The sequence below is a fragment of the Apodemus sylvaticus genome, chromosome 1, assembly GCF_947179515.1.
Source record: "Apodemus sylvaticus chromosome 1, mApoSyl1.1, whole genome shotgun sequence".
NCBI lineage: Eukaryota > Metazoa > Chordata > Mammalia > Rodentia > Muridae > Apodemus > Apodemus sylvaticus.
The window spans coordinates 182,693,391-182,710,625 of NC_067472.1; the positions used below are offsets into that span (position 1 = coordinate 182,693,391).

General features: G+C 43.6%; 1 protein-coding gene across 2 annotated transcripts; it reads right to left on the reverse strand.

Annotated features, from left to right (window-relative positions):
• Positions 1-372: 372 nt before the first annotated feature.
• Znf260 (zinc finger protein 260) lies at positions 373-14,243 on the reverse strand. Of its 2 annotated transcripts, XM_052167038.1 has the most exons (4): positions 14,149-14,243; positions 8,438-8,636; positions 4,026-4,080; positions 373-3,780 (listed from the first exon to the last, which is right to left on the reverse strand). In XM_052167038.1, the coding sequence occupies exon 4, from the start codon at positions 3,327-3,329 to the stop codon at positions 2,100-2,102; it is 1,230 nt and encodes a 409-aa protein (XP_052022998.1). In that variant the 5' UTR covers positions 3,330-3,780; positions 4,026-4,080; positions 8,438-8,636; positions 14,149-14,243; the 3' UTR covers positions 373-2,099. The 2 variants fall into 2 exon arrangements, with proteins under 2 accessions (XP_052022998.1, XP_052022989.1); XM_052167029.1 differs by lacking the exon at positions 4,026-4,080.
• Positions 14,244-17,235: the final 2,992 nt, after the last annotated feature.

Genomic DNA, 17,235 nt, shown 5'->3' on the forward strand with positions numbered 1-17,235 from the left:
CTTGTGATCCAATTACTGAGGCAGGAGGACTGTTGTGAATTCAAACCTAGTCTTTGTCTATTTAGTTCCAGGATGACAAGGTTACAAAGTAAGATTTTGAGGGAAGAGAGATAAGGGAGATGGGGGCGGGAGACAGACATATAATGGTCAAATTCTACCTTTATTCTAGAGTTAAGCTGCTGAATGAAAGTTGATGTGACATTCAAAGAGCTTTCAGTTTTCATGAGCCAGCTAGTCATGGTAACTACACTACCTCCAACTCACCCATTCTGAAGGACAGAATCCCCGATCTTTGGGCATGGTCTAGAGCAGTGTGGAATCCAGGCACCATGCAAAAGGACCAAACCAACAGCACAAGAAAAAAACAAAGGATCAGGACAGGACGTTTCCAAATTTTATTAGTCTGAGTCCAATCAATGGGTGGAAACTACCCAGCAACATTTATTTTACTTAACAATGGTTACAAAGCCCAAGAATATTGATGTGAACATGAAGCTGTGATTCTTTTACTTGAAGACTCTTGTGGTGCTTATAAACATCATCCTAGCTATGTATGTACACAGGAAAACCTGATACGGAGAGTCAAGACTACACAAGGCTTCAGATGCCCTCGAGGGGCCTTGGGATGTGCAGCACACGCATGTGGGACAGCTGTGATAATGTGGGTCTCTAGTACACGCCATCCATATCTATCTAAGCAAGATAACAAAGAATACGTGTTGCTACAATGTAGAACCGGCTATAGATCTGTTACACTTATGTGGAACTGCTCTATTTGGAAAATAGATATTTAACTATAAAGACTATAAGCTGTAGTAGCGTTGAACTAACCCTGCTCTGTGGCAACTTCCTTTCCAAGGAACTCCATTGTTACTGTAACAGCAACAGCCATGCTTGTTTTGGGAACTGAAAACATATCCTCCCATTTCTAGTTTTAGAGAAGAGTGTCCCATAACTGGTACTCAGTACCACAGTTGGTAAGTTGGCTTTACTCAAATTGACGCAGGAATCACAACATGTCTACCCACTTCAATTTTCTTCACTCTGATGAATTTTTTTCTTTTGCTGTTAAGACATTGATTCATCTTGCTTAGCTGCTAGCTTATTCTATGGCATGACCATTACATTTTCTTCATCTACTTTGTAAGCAACAGACATCTGCACCCATTTTTTTGCTACTATAATTTACACTGTGATGAACAGATAACTGGTACATGACTCCCTGCGTAAGCATACCGGCACCTTGAGTAAGTATAAATGCTCGAGAACTGCTGAGAAATCCAGAATCTGCGGTGTGTTTCCCACTTCAAGGTTTCAGAATCTACTCTAGAAAATTCTTATACAGAGCTTTGCTTTCTGCAGAGACACTGCAATTCCTAAATCAATGACATCAGAGGCCTATTATTTTCCCATGCAAAGAGTTAATTATCCTGAGATTATTTTTTTTCAGTCATCCATGATTTTCCCATTGACCTGGGATACTGCCACCAATTACCAGTCTTCCGTGAATTCATTCATGTTTCTAGATTCAATATTCTGTTCTGACCTCAAGTTTAGATAATTTTATCAACAAAGACCTTGGGTTGGCATGGTGATGCCTGGAACTGCAGCACTGGGAGGCTGGGTCAGTGGATCAGAAGAGACGTGAGGCCAGCTTGGGCTCCCTAGGGAGTTTAAGGTCATCCTGAACTAGGTACATAGGGAAATCTGTCCCAAGTGCCGTCTCTGAAAAACAATTTGTACAAATTATCTATATACCAAAGCGGAGGAATATATATATCAAAAATATTTTTGCCTCTTAATTTCAAACCTTCATATTGCTCATATTATCTTAATACAGCTGATAAGCTTTAGAAGACCATCCTGATTGGAATCACTGGACTCCTAAAATTAGAATACTAATAATATTTCTTGTGGGAGTCTGGGAAGTATATAATACTATGATCTATTCTATTAAATACCTTTGTATTTTAAGGTGTGAGTCACTACAGAAGCATTTCCTACATTTATGTAACTTTAGTGTAAAACAAATCCTTTGATACATTACTTAACTATACACTCTGCTCAAGTGTTCTTACATGTAAGGCATTCAAAGAGTTTTAATGAATATGGATTCTCTGGTGTCTGATGTGATGGGACTTCTGGCTGAAAGCCTTCCCGCACTCACTACACTGATAAGGCTTTTCCCCAGTGTGGATTCTCATGTGTAATGCAAGGGTTGAGAACTGAGAAAAGGCCTTCCCACACTCATTGCACCCGTAGGGTTTCTCACCGGTATGGCTTCTCATATGCACCGTTAGAGATGAACTCTGACAGAAGGCTTTCCCACAGATTTTACATTCATAGGGTTTATCACCTGTGTGAATTCTCACATGCACGATGAGAGATGTGATTCGAGAAAAGGCTTTCCCGCACTTATTACACTCATAGGGCTTTTCACCTGTGTGAATATTGTGATGTTTGATGAGGTACTGTTTCTGCCTGAAAATCGTGCCACATTCATTACACTTATAGGGTTTCTCTCCCACATGAATTTTCTCATGCTCAGTCAGATTCGATTTGCCGCTGAAGGCTTTTCCACATTCCTTACATGTATACGGTTTCTCTCCGGTATGACTTCTCTGGTGTCTGATGAGGCTTGACTTCTGAATGAAGGCCTTCCCACACCCTTTACATTCATAAGGCTTCTCTCCAGTATGGATTCTCTGGTGTATAATGAGGTTTTCTTTCTGGCTAAAAGCTTTCCCACACTCATTACATTTAAAAGGTTTCTTCCCACTGTGGATGTTCTGGTGTTTAATGAGGTACTGCTTCTGGCTGAAGGCCCTGCCACACTGATTACATTCAAATGGCTTCTCTCCGGTATGAATTTTCTCATGTTCTTTGAGATATGATTTGCCATTAAAGGCTTTTCCACACTCCTTACAGGCATGTGGTTTACTCCCGGTGTTTCTCTGATTTCTAACGGCGGTTGTCACGGGAGCGGGTGTTTTCTTAGATTCACTGGGACTCTCTTCAGTATGTTCTTTCTGATGAGAAAGGAGGTTTCCTCTCTGGCTGAAGGTTTTCCCACACTCACCACACTTGTATGACTGCCTCCTTGTGTGACTTCTCAGATGTAGAGTTAGTGACGAGGCTTGTGACAGCTCGTTGTCATCATCACATCCGGTACACTCACGTGACTCCTCTCCGCTATGCATTTTCTTATGTTCTACCAAGTTTTGTTCCAGGCTAAAGGTTTTCCTACATTCATTACATTCGTAAAGGTTCTCTCCGGGGTCAGGCTCACCACGCAGAAGATCTGACTCAGGCTGAAGGCTTCCCAACATTCTGATTCGCACAGCGATTCTCTCCTAGCATCTACTGAGACTGGATCAAGGCTCTGCCACATTCGCTAAATACATAAATTAATTCCTTTTCAATATTAATTCATAAGTGTCCAGTGAAGCCAGATATATCAGACTTTTGACGTGAATGACCTGAGATGTGGTTGCAAGGGACTGAAATACAGAACTGTCTTTGTATCAATGGTTCTTTCTTAAAGTTTCTTTGATGGTCATAAATGAAGAATGTGTGTGAATCACAGTTCAAGTTCTCTTCAGCTAAATCCCATGTATAGGAGGAACTCTTGCAGAACCAAAGTCTGTGCCCAGGGGAAGTACTTTGTTTTCTAGGTTTTCTGAATTCGCTGTTAGTCTATCTCTATACAGAAAGCTGAGACTTAACTCACTCGTCTTTCATCCCGTGTCCTTCTCTGAGCATAAACTCCAGAGGCTGCTTCTAAAAGAGAACAAGAAGAAGTCAGTAAAGAGAATTCACAAGGGTGAAAATGTTGGTGTCCAGACTGCAGAAATCATTGAATAGACTAGCTCGCACTATCACTAACATCCTTAACAACCTGTGGACTCTTCCAGAAAACGCTAACAAAATGCAGAAATGTTCTACTAAACAAAGACTGTTTAAGTCACAGCCGGCAGGTCACACTTATAATCCCAGAACTTGAGACACTGAAGCAGGGGACTTACATGAATGGACTAGACAGTGAATTACAGGCTGGCCTGGCTAGAGATGAAACTCCACCTTAAAAACAAGACAAAACAAAACAAAAGACCAAAGCAACTAGATGGCTGAAGCCTAGTCTTTTGTTATGAAAGCAAGCTCCAATGCAGCAACATTCCCAGGTGTGTGCAGCTTTAATTGCTTTTAAAAGTAGCTTGTGCACACCATGTGAAATGAGAGAAAACAGAAAAACTAGGCAACAACCAGGACAAACACACGAGGCTGGTAGTGTCGAAGATGGAAGGGAGAGGAAAAAAATAATTTTGTTTTCAAATACAGTTATCTATGTTTTCTTGAAATTCCATTAAGGTGGTAATAAAAGGACCAAGGGGTGGGAAAAATACTTATGGAAACTAAACATTCGTGGATAAAATTAATTTAAGAAACTAAAGGCACAGACAGCTTGACAAAGACACTACAAATAAGGGTGCCAAGTACAGACAAAATTAATCTGTGATAGATCTTAACAAAAAGATGGTATAGTCATGTATGTAATGATGGTACACTCATGTATGTAATGTTAATACTTGGAAGACAAAGGCAGAAGAACTGCCACAAGTTCAAAAGCCAGCCTGAGTCCAATGTTACCTTGAGATAACTTCCAGGTAGCCTGGGCTACAGACTGCGATCTCCCGTCAAAAAAATCATACCTAGTGTTCTATAATTCGGGAAGAGTAGATGTTTATAAATTGAATGTAAATGAACAGCAGACAAAACCAACTAGATGACTGAACTCCCAACTCTCTCTCTTGTTTTTTTGTTTTTTTGTTTGTTTGTTTGTTTTTGTTTTTTCGAGACAGGGTTTCTCTGTGTAGCCCTGGCTGTCCTGGAACTCACTCTGTAGACCAGGCTGGCCTCGAACTCAGAAATCCGCCCACCTCTGCCTTCCAAGTGCTGGGATTAAAGGCATGTGTCACCACTGCCCGGCTCTCTTTCTTGTTTATTCAATTTTTAAAAAAAGACTTGATGTTGATTTATATGTCTCTAAATGTGTGTGCACGCGTGTGCATGGACATGAGTGTAGATACCTTCAGAGATCAGAGGCATCAGATCCCCTGGATGTTTATGGGCTTTGTGATCCTCTCAAAAAGGCTGCTGAGAACTGAAGCCAGCTTCCGTGAAAGAGGATACCTGCTCTTAACGTCCGAGATGTGATTTTGTGAGGGTCTCGGGCCTCAAGGCCAAGACAGCCTTAAGTTATCATGTAACTGTGGATGACTCACACGGACACTACTTCCGCCTCCACGGGCATGCGTCAATATGCGTGGTATACACAGTGCTGGGGATCAAAGGCAGGACTCGGAAGTGCATGGCAAGCAAACAATCCACAAAGGGAGCTACATCCCGACTCCCATGATGCAGCTCTTGTCATTGGAAAGAAATGGAAATTAACTATCAAGATGAAGCGTTCTCAGCACTTTGGAGGGTGAGGTAGGGAGGCTGAGAGAAGATTACACATTTATGGCATCCTGGTATTCATCCTGTAGTGGTTTGAATACGGCCCCCATAAGCCCATAGATTTGGATGCTTAGTTGTGAGGGGGTGTCACTACTTGAGAAGGATTAGGAGGTGTGGCCTTGTCCCAGAAGGCCTCCCACACCGGGCCAGTGTGCTCTGCCTGCAGACCAGGATGTGGCTCTTAGCCACGGCTCCAGCATCATGAGTATCTTCATGTTTCCACCATGCCCCGGCCATGAGAATAATAAACTAACTCTGAAACTATAAGCAGGCCCACAGTTGAAGTCTTTCATTTCTAAGAGTTGCCTTAGTCATGATACATTGCAGCAATAGAACAAAAACTAAGACAAACCCCTTCCACTGAATAACAAATAATACAGCTAATATTCATTTTTTTAAAAAACAAAACAAAACACTCACTTATTTATTAAGTATACAATGTTCTGTCTGCATGCGTGCGTATAACCAGAAGAGATCACTGGATTCCATTACAGACGGTTGTAAACCACCATGTGGTTGCTGGGAATTGAACTCAGGACCTCTGGAAGAGCAGCGAGTGCTCTTAACCTCTGAGCCATCTCTCCAGCCCTACCGCTAATATTCTAAGGAGCTAAAAGTAAATATAGTATTTTTAAAATAAAATATTAAGTGTTTTATAGTGTCTTGACATAAAGGTGCTCTATGTGTTCAAAATGATCGTAAATTAAGGGCAGAGGAGGTGCGTCTATTGGAAAATTCCTTGATGCCCACTCTTGACTTCCAGTTTGACCCCAGAACCCATGTGGAATGAGGCTCTGCAGCCTGTGTTCTGATCTTCAGACAGACCATGGAAGCACACCTGCTCACACAGGTACTAATAATTACAATTAAAATTAATATTTTCAAAAACACTTAATAGATTGGCAAAAGGAAAAAAAAGAGCAAGAAACAAGTAGAAAGAATGGACGAAACAAACGGACATAAAGTAAGGCTGGAAAACGAGTGGAGTACCAGTAGATCTAAGAAGTCTAAAAGGTATTGAGTAGGTTGTAGGAAACATCACATAAAAAAGAGAAACAACTGAACAGAATAAAGACACTTTCCAGAACAGGCTCTTCAAATACAAAGAAACTCCATCCACAAGAAGCTACATAAAGCACATTACTGTAACATTTTTAGCAACAATAAAAAGAAAGAAAACAGGAAGGCAAATACAGCTGGACATGGTGGCCTGTAATCCCAGCACTTGGGAGGCAGAGGCAGGTGGATTTCTGAGTTCGAGGCCAGCCTGGTCTACAGAGTGAGTTCCAGGACAGCCAGGACTACACAGAGAAACCCTGTCTCAGAAAACCAAAAAACAAAACAAAACAAAAACACAAAAAAACAAACAAACAAGAAGGCAAACACTCATGTTGTGATGTGTGTTGCGCTTGCCCACATGCATAGTTTGTGTGTGGAGGTCGGAGGACAACTTGCAGGAGTCTGTTCTCTCCTGCCACCTAGGTTTCAGAGTTCAAACCCAGGCCTGTGAGCTCTGTGGCAAGTGCCTGTACCCATGGAGCCACCTCGCTGGCCTGAGAGGGGCACATGCCAGGCACACAGAAATAAAATAAGCAGATCTTTTTTTTTTTTAAAATGCAGTGACATAAGTTGTATATAACAGCAGCACGGGCAGTATGGGTGGTGGGATAGCATTCCTCCATGTTTCATATTAGTAGGTTGATAGTATCTAAAATAGAGCAATCCAAAGTAGGCAAAATAGGGTGTTGGTGGTGCACTCTGTTGATCCCAGTGCTCAAGAGGCAGAGGTAGGCAGATCTCTGTGAGTTCAAGGCCAGTCTCGTCTACAAAGAGAGTTTTAGGGCAGCCAGGGCTACACAGAGAAACCCTGTCTCAGAAAAAAAAAAAAAGGCAAAATAGTTTTTAATAAACACTGGCAGATAAGAATGCTTTAAGTGGCCAAATGTGGTGGGGTATATTTTGGTTCCCAGCACTCAAGAGGCAGGAAGGCAGGTGGATCTCTGTGACTTTGAAGCCAGCCTGGTCTGCATAGCGAGTTCCAGGAAGCCACGTCTACAAAGTGAAAGCCTATCTCTCCAATAATAAAAAAGTAACATATGGTTGCCAACCGGTAAGAAAAGACTGAGCTTCTCCTGGTGGAGAATGCTGTTAGACCCAGCAGAGGCAGGCAGATCTTGGAGTTTGAGGGCAGTCTGGTCTAAAGAGAGAGTTCACACACACACACACACACACACACACACACACACACACAAGAAAGGAAAGAAAGGATCAAGAATAGTTAGGTACAGAGTCTACAGAGTCATCCTTGAGTATCTGAGGTTAGCTCGTAGCTGCTTGTATAAACGGCACTTTGACAAGCAGTCTATGCATATCCTCTCATACAGTTAAACGTTTGAATCATTTTTAGGTTACATATAACACCCAGTGGCAGCCCTGGGGAAATGGCCACCACGCTGTATTGGTCAGGGAGTAATAACAAAGGGTAAATCTACACGTTCAGTAGAGATGTAAAGATTTTTTACTTATCTTACACATTTGTGTATTTGCACACAAGTGCAGATGCCTATGGGCACTAGAGTCCCAGATCCCCTTGGAACTAGATACAATATCAATTATTAAAATTAAGCCAGCAAATGAAGCGGGCACGTGGGGGTGGGGGGGGTGGGGGGGCTGGCACCCCACACAGGAGTTAGAAGAGCAACCAATCCTGCAGAAGGTGAGGAGGAGGGAGCAGAGTCAGGAGGACTGTCTGGAAATGTCATTGACCTATCTAAAAAGTTTCAAGAATTGTCCCCCTAAATGGGGACAAGTTGATCCAAAATAGTAATAGTAATAATAATAATATCACAAAACCCATTAGAGTTTATAAACTCACTGGAGCTATAGTGACATTAAGGCATTACATAAAGGTTTCACTCACCTGCAGATTTGATGTTTCTTCTCAGACACCCAGGGTTTTTGTTTAAACTGTAGACTTTTAAGTTGCAATAAGTAAACCGATTCAGGACTCAGATGCTGCAAATGAAAGCAGCGGCCGCAAGTAAGACTGAAGCCTCAGCACTCAAGAGAGCTTTGGAGCGGAGAGAGACTTCTGGCTCGGGAGTCCATGGGAAGCTGGTCTGTAAAGACAACACAAAAGCGCCTGAGTCCGCGCATGCGCACAAAACAGATGGCCCGAGCAATTGTACTTGGCATTCAGGCTCAACCCGTAATTCTACTTAAAATCAAAATGTTCCTCAGAGGTGGGGAGCAGATGGCATTATATTTTTAGAACTGAAGTTATACAGAGAAACTATGACACCGACATTTTCGGAGTTTGCCCGAATTGGCCATCTAAACGTGATTTCTGAGCAGGTATCAAGATGGCCTTGCTCCCAACTGAAGTCAAACTGCTGCCTAACATTTCACTGTCAGCCATAGTAGGGGTTTTGCTCTGTTTTCTGAGGCAGTCTCTCTGTGTAGCACTAACTGTCCTGGAACTCATTTTGTAGACCAGGCTGGCCTCGAACTCAGAGATCTGCCTGCCTCTACCTCCCGAGTCTTGTGATTGAAGCATGTGCCACCACCGCCAAGCCTCAACAACATTTTAAGTCAGGTGTGGTAGCACATGTTTCTAATAGTAGCAACTTGGGAAACTGAGGCAAGAGGATGGAGAGTTTGAGGCCAGACTTGGCTACCCATCTCAAAAGAAGCAAATAGAGGGTCGGGGAAAGGGCTCAGCGCTTAAAGAACTTGTTCCGGCAAACATGAAGATGGGTGTTGGATCCCCAGAATCTGTATTTGTCAGGTGGGCATGATGGCTTCCCTGTAATTCCAGCCTTGAAGGGCAGAGAAGGAATCTCAGGAGCAAGTGGGCTAGACTGTCTAAGAGCTGTGTGACTGTGAGCCTGTCTTAATGAGTAAGGAAATCGAAGGACATCATTGTAGGACCTCCATATTCACGGCAATCCATAGGCATGCACACATGCCCCACCCATCTACACATGTCCACACACATGAAAAACAAGTATATACACTGAAAAGCAGACATGCTCACATGCAACACACACACACAAATGGGAAGAGAGAAGTAAACTTTTGTGGGCAGGCACTCAGGGGGCAGAGGGTCAGAAGTACAAGGTCATCCTCAGCTACTTGGTGAGGTCCAGCCTGTGCTATTAAAAAAAATTAGAGCGAAGCCAGGAGTAGTAGCTCACATTTTTTTTTCTTTTAGTTTTTTGGATTTGGTTTTCTCAAGACAGGGTTTCTCTGTATAGCCCTGGCTGTCCTGGAACTCACTCTGTAGACCAGGCTGTCCTCAAACTCGGAAATCCGCCTGCCTCTACCTCCCAGAGTGCTGGGATTACAGGCGTGCACCACCACTGCCCAGTTAAGTAGCACACATTTTTTATTCCAGCACTTGGGAGGCAGAGGCAAGAGGATTTCTATGAGTTTGAGGTCAGCCTGGTCTAAACACTGAGTTCTACGACACCAGAGCTACATAATGGGACCCTCTCTTGAAAAAAGCAAACAGAAAACCCAAAAAAAGTGGCTGGAAAGGTGGATCTCCATTTAAGAACCCTGGCTGCTCTCCCAGAGGACCCAGGTTCAGTTCCCAGCACCCACAGGACAGTTAGCAATAATCTGTAACTCCAGTTCCAGAGGACCCAAAGTCTTCTTGTGGCCTCTTTGGGCACAGTGTGCATGTGGTACAAGGACATACATGCAGGTAAAACACCTATAGATAAAAGATGAAAATTAATAAAATCTCAAGGAAAAAAAGAAAAGGATGTTGCAGAGGGCCGCATTCTGCAGAGATGGCTCAGTGGTTAAGACTACTTACTGCTCTTGCAAGGGACCCAGGTATGGCTCCCAGGACAAAGATCCTAGCTCACAACTGTCTGTAACTCCAAATACTGAGGATCTGACATCTTTTTCTGACCTCCACAATATATATATACATCCTAGGGCTTTGCTTTGAAAAGATTAGGGACTCAAACCCAACAATGCCAAAAGCAAAACAAAAACACATATTTTCTTTTAAAAGACACCAACCATGAATAATATAAACAAAATATATAGGAGATTATTTGGCTAATACTAACAACTCAACTTGTAAAACCTTTAGAGGCCTAATATTTTACCTAGGTTTGGTTACTGTTGAAGAAATTAAATGTAATTTAGGGTCCTGTTAATATATGCACATCTTGAGTTTAGCAAACATTTATCTATTTTGCATATGGCAAAATTTACTCATAGTGGGGTATTGTAGGCGTATTGTTTTGTATGCTGTGTAAAGTTTACCCTTGGGTTATTCAAATGCTGATTTCTCTGCCCTCCTATCTAGTTTCAATCCAGACATGACATTATAATAATTATACCAAGGATCTCCTGTCTCAAGTTTGTGTAAACAGTTCTTACCATTTACTCTCGGCCTTGTCAATAAATGCTGATCACCCAATGGCGGGCAGAATAGAAAATAGGGCGGGACATCCACTAGTGAGAGGGAGGAGGGAAGGAGGGTGGGGTGCTGGCAGGGTGGAGGAACTGGAGCCATGAGGAAGGGGTCTGAAGAGCTAGATCTGTTGCAAGATATTTCCTGTCCATTCACACTGAGGCAGTGAGAGGCCAGTGATTGGAGGGGAGAGAGGAGGAGGAGCTAAGAGAAGTGAGGGGAGGAGAGAGAGGGGAGGGGGGCTCAGGGGACCAGATGAGTGGAGCAGAGAGGGAGGCCCGGATATCCAGATGGTATTTTTTTGGTGTTTTAGAGTGGTTAGAAATATTGGGATAAGACTTTATCATTGTAAATTGGCATTATGTAACTGGGAGTTGGATATACATAAAGATATGTGGTCAACTACTCAAGTTTAAGAGTCATGCTTTACCAGGGACTTGGTGTAGAGGCTGGCAGGGCAGGACTTTTTAAATTAATACCCACTACATAGATCAATAATAATAATATGCAAGTATCACCGGATGGGAGACAGCCAGATTAGTACATAAAGAAAAGATGGATCATTTAACTGCTCAGCTATTTAACTGCTCAGCTATTAGATAAATCTTGGTTTCTCTGTGCAGTTATTGGGACCTAGCATAAGGTAAAGAACTACAGCTGCCGGATTGATCCATGGCTTCTGTTTATATTAAGAATAATTGAGGGGCTGGAGAGGTGGCTCAGCAGTTAAGAGCACTGACTGCTCTTCCAGAGGTCCTGAGTTCAAATCCCAGCAACCACATGGTGGCTCACAACCATCCTTAATGAGAATCTAATGCCCTCTTCTGGTGTGTCTGAAGACAGCAACAGTGTAGTCACATAAAATAAACAAATAAATCTTTAAAAAAAAAATTATTTCCAGGGTATGGCAATGGAAAGGGCAGGCTTATTCTCTTACTTGGACATATATAAGCTATAGCTGTGCTGTGCTTTGCTGTGAATTACTGATCAGGTAATGCACAGGGGAACGGCTCCTTCAAGAAGGAGCTACCAGTAATCAGTATGACACTTATGGACATAACCAGTTTGATGCTCTGAGCGGGGCATGGTGGCCCACACTGAGGTTGAGGCCAGCCTGGTCTATGCATTGAGTTTCCAGACAGCCAGGGCAACCTAGAGAAACCTAGCAGCAGAAGTACTTAGCGGTGAAAAACTGTAAATCCCACAGTCCTAGGCACATCGCTATCAGAGGGGTAATGGAAAGCAAGCCGGGGCCGGAGAGATCCTGTCAGTCTTTACTAGGCACTGGGTCCTGAATCTAGGTCCCAGCACCTATGCAACAAGTCACACACGCTGGCATACAGCTTCATGGAGGAGAGGACAGTGGATCCTGACTTCATGGACCACCTATCCAGACCAAGTCAGTGGGTCCCACATTTGGTGAGAGACCCTGCCGCAAACAGTAGGACAGAGAGCCGTGGAGGACACCTGCCACCTGCCACCTGCCTCTGCGGTCTATATGACTCCCATGCATATACACATGCACACATGTCCATGTGCACTCATGAGCATTTACGCATATACCCAACCCACATGAACATGTATACACACACACACACACTAAAAGAAGTTGTGTCTCCCTTGTTAATTGAAGTTTTTTCTTAGCTTATCAAAATTGTTGACCCTTTACTATCTCACTTTATTGAAAAAACTGTGTTAAAGGGCTGGAGAGATGGCTCAGCAGTTAAGAGCATGTATTGCCTGCTCTTCCAGAAGACTGGAGTTTGGTTCCCAGCAGCCTCTGAGCTGCTCTCAAGGAGGTCTAAGGCCCTCTTCTGGCTTCCCTGGGCAAGCCTACGAGCACTCACATACACATAAATAAATAAATTCTTTAATGGCAAAAGGAAAAAAAATTAAAAGAAAAATATGTTTTAAAAAGAAATGTAACAAGTTAGGCAAGATGGTGCGCAACAACTTCAATCGCAGCACTCAGGAGGCAGAGGCAGGTGGAACATGCTAGTTTGGGGGCAGCATAATCTACAGAGAGAATTCCAAAACAGTCAGGGCTATACAGAGAAACCCCGACTCTCAAAATAAGTAAATATATAAAGATGGGGATGTGCCAGTCACAATAGTGCAGGCCTTCAATGCCAGCACTTGGGAAGTAGAAGGAGCCTTGTCTCTATCGTGAGGTCCAGGACAAGCAGGGCTGTGGACACAGACCATTTTTTGTTGTTGTCATGTTTTAAAGAATGACCAAAAAAATACTTAGAAGAAAATCTGTATGTTAAAAAAAAAAAAAAGCTATTTGGTATGGGATAAATCTGGACAAACTAGGAATCTTAATTTGGAGTTGAAGGGATTGCTCAGTGGTTAAGAACACTGGCTGTTCTTCCAAAAGACTCTAGTTCAACTCCCTGCACCCACATACCAGCCCACGACTGTCGATAATTCCAGTTCCAGGGGATCCAATGTCCTCTTTTGGCCTCTGCAAGTTCCACATACACATACATTCAGGCAACACACACACACACACACACACACAGCCCTGTCCTTTGACAAATCCAAGTGCTAAATTAAATAGCTTTCTTGACCTCTCTGTGCTAAAGGTGGGCCTATTAATTACCTTCTTGATTCAGTCCCATCTGCAGCGGTGGAAAGTTCATTCTAAGAGCTGTCCTGTAAATTTGGGGCTACTCTAAAATAGCTCATCTGAAGTTTTTCCAAGTAGTTAATGCCTATTGACGTTAATGAGTTATTGGAAATTTTTGTAACAAGGAATATTTTTCAAAGGAACGTTGGTTTCATTTTTACTGTAGTGTACACTTGTTTTAATATTTAAAAACCACTTTTAAAACTACTCAATTTATCCTTTTTCCCTTTCCCGTTTTTCCAGGAAAAAAAAATAACGCGTTTGTATTTTTAAAGTAAATACGACAAGTATTAGGAAACCACTCCTGTATTTTCACAAACTTGAAACCAGTTTCTCGCTCACACGAAACAAACCAAAACACACCCTTACACGTATGCTCACCCCACCCGTTTCTGATCTCCCCAGCCCCCACCACCCAAGTTCTCAGTTCCACTATCACAGTAGGCGATTTTCGCCTCTTCAGGCATCCGTGCCCTGGAAGGTGGATAAACACTCCCCTACAGCTCCTTTGCCTTTAGTTGGTCTGGGAAAATCCTGGTCCTACAGACCCCCAAATCAAACTCACCCAGACAAAGGCGACGATGGCGAGCCACGAAGCCTGCGCCTGCGCACTCTTTCAGTGAGCTAGCACTCCCAGAGGTCTCTGCCCACCAGGGCTCTGAACTAGAGGATCTTTTTCCTTTCTATTCTATTTTTTTTTTTAACTGTAAACTACATTTCCCAGAAGTCTCAGGGATTCTAGTTAATTCCCCTCCACTCCCAGTGGATAAGTATTACGAGACAGGAACTCAGATACTACTGCTTTTACTCTGTGTTATCGGAAAGGACAGTGGTATGCCAAGGTGTATAATGAGTGCAACTTAAATTCACAGAATAGATTTTTCCTCGCCTCCAGGGAGAGATATCCAGGAAGGCGCAATCCTCTGGGTTTTACGGGAGAAGACGCCATCTTGGCCACCGTGGCACACTGCTGAACTACATTTCCCAGAAGGCATCTCGCGTTCTCATCGCCTCGGGCTGGCGGCTCTGTAGAGAGTTGTATCAGACTCTGGTGTAAACTCTGAAGAGATTGCTACAGTGTCACAACTGATGCCAGGCTGGAATTGAGACTGACAATTGGGTTCAGAGGAAACAGGCAGGAAAATGAGCTGCTGTGAAATTGTAATTTTTGTAGCCATATATTCTAGGGTTGTGACAGTGTATAACAATGTGGAAAACAGTATGCAGGTGCTCTGTGGGGTCCTGTGGGATGTTTGTTAATGTGTAACCTGGGTGTTAGGTCCCAAAACTGGGCAAACCGCTGAGGTGCCTATTAACATATCAAAGCAGTTTATGTCCACCAGTCTCTTAGCACCGGTTAGGACCCCTTGAAAGTGTTACAGCTCTGAAAGGAAAGCTCTCCTGGCAGTTAGGAGTCAAGGAATACCACAAAGTCACACCCTACAACAAACCTCAGGAGAGGTTTATTAGGAAAGGCTCAAAATAGTTGGGTGCCTTTGCTTGAAAGAAACAGCAAAGAAGAGAACAGGAGGCAGACATTATATAGGGTTTGGACGGAAGAAGGGGCGGAGCTTCCAGGGCAGCCTGGGACTGGTGGGATTCTGATCTCCCTCCCCGCCCCTTTCCCCCCCTCTATAAAGTGGATCTTGTCAGCCAGTATATCACGGGTCTGGAAACAGCCTTTACAGTGGTAGAGTAGTCTAGAATGCTGGCCCTAAACACTCTTGCACCCCAAGGGTCTGGGCCAGGCCATTAGATTAGTCTGGGAGCGGGACCTGGCTACTTATGCTTGTCCAGGGGTTTACATCTGACATACCCTGCCTCCTACCCTTGGGTCTGGGCTGTGCTTTCTCCAGGTTCTCTTCCCTGTGTAATCTAGCCCCTTTGGCCTCTTGTCCACCACTCTTGATTTTCTGCTCTCCTGGCCTCTAGCCGTCTGTCTCTCTATCTCTTATCACACAGGCCAGTGTGAAACCAAACGGGGGCCACCACGAACTGTGAGCCCTGTACTTTGCTAAATTCATGAACCTGGGATATATGACTGTCCTTATGCCTTACCAATATGTGTTTTACCAGATACCTTCCTAGATGCCCTTTCACATGATACATTCCCACATTTACCCACCCCGCACAGAGCCCCCAGTTTTATGTCCAAATTCTAATAGCTAATTATATCTACAGCTATTTTCATTTGTTTCTTTGTTTGTTTGTTTGTTGAGACAGGGTTTCTCTGTATAGCCATGGCTATCCTGGAACTCACTCTGTAGACCAGGCTGGCCTCGAACTCAGAAATCCACCTTCCTCTGCTTCCCAATTTCTAGGATTAAAGGCATGTGCCACCACTGCCCAGCTTATTTATTTAAAATGTGTGAGTACATTGTTGCTGTCTTCAGACAAACCAGAAAAGAGCATCAGATCCCATTACAGATGGTTGTGAGTCACCATATGGTTGCTGGGACTTGAACTCAGGACCTCTGGAAGAGCAGTCAGTACTCTTTAACTGCTGAGCCATCTCTCCAGCTACTTTCTATCAATCCTAACCCTTCCCCATAAAAGGGACTCCAAGAGCCAATGAGAAGCTGCCCTCTGAAATCCTGACTTCAGGAGAGGCGGCCTGCTTGCAGGCTTAGCAGTTTTTTTTCAAAACCTACTTTATTTCTTGGGTTCTTAAACACTTCAACTTCCCTTCTAGGCCACCGAACAGAAGTAGGGGAGAAAGAAGGTTAATAGTAAAAGGAGGTTGTGGACCCATGTAGAAGTAGTTTCTCGAGGCAATCCCTTCTTCATTGACAAGATTCCAGCAGTCCAGGTCAACAGCACACACCAAAAATGGATTAGTACTGGTGTCAAGATGCAGCAGAAACTGCAAGGCCCCGTCAATTGGCACAAATCAGGGAGAGCAGCCAGGATCCGCAGGAATACCATGAGGAGTTCTTTGGTGCATTTCTCTCTACAGAGTGAAGACCAGCAAAGCTTTGCCCAGAATAGGAAAGCAAGAGCACCGTCCCACTGTTTGTGGGGTTCCATTTAGCAAAGCATCACATGCCCTCTCATAAGACGGTTTCCAGAAAAACATCACGTGACACAACTGAGTTGTTAAAGAAACCAGAAATTTCTACTGCATGGCAAACACTTTACCAACTCAGCTGCCTCTCCCGCAGTCTTTTCCAGTTTTATTGTTTCTTTGAGAGAAGAGCTAATGCAGCTAAGTCTGGTCTCAAAGGCCTGCTTAGCCTGCAACTCCTGATGCTCCTTCCTGCATCTTATAAACTTATGACGTAATAAAATTGGTTATAAAGACACGAAGATCTTATAAAGACATGAAGTCACACAGAATAGAGCTAAGGGAGCGCCGCCTGTGGGCTACCCCAGTGATGACTATTACACCATCCGGCCTGTTAGAGGGAAGTGAAGCGTGGGATTGCTGGGTGTGGAGATTTGAACGAGCTGGCTCACAGGCTCATCCCTTTGAATGCTTGGTCATTAGTTTATAGAACTGCCTGGGATGGGGGTTAGGGGATGTGGCCATGTTAGAGGAGGTGTGTTACTGGCGGGTGGGCTTTGAGGATTCAAAAGCCCACACCAGGCTCAGTGTGTCTCTGTCTCTGTTTCTCTCTCTGTCTCTGTCTCTCTGTCTGTCTCTGTCTCTGCT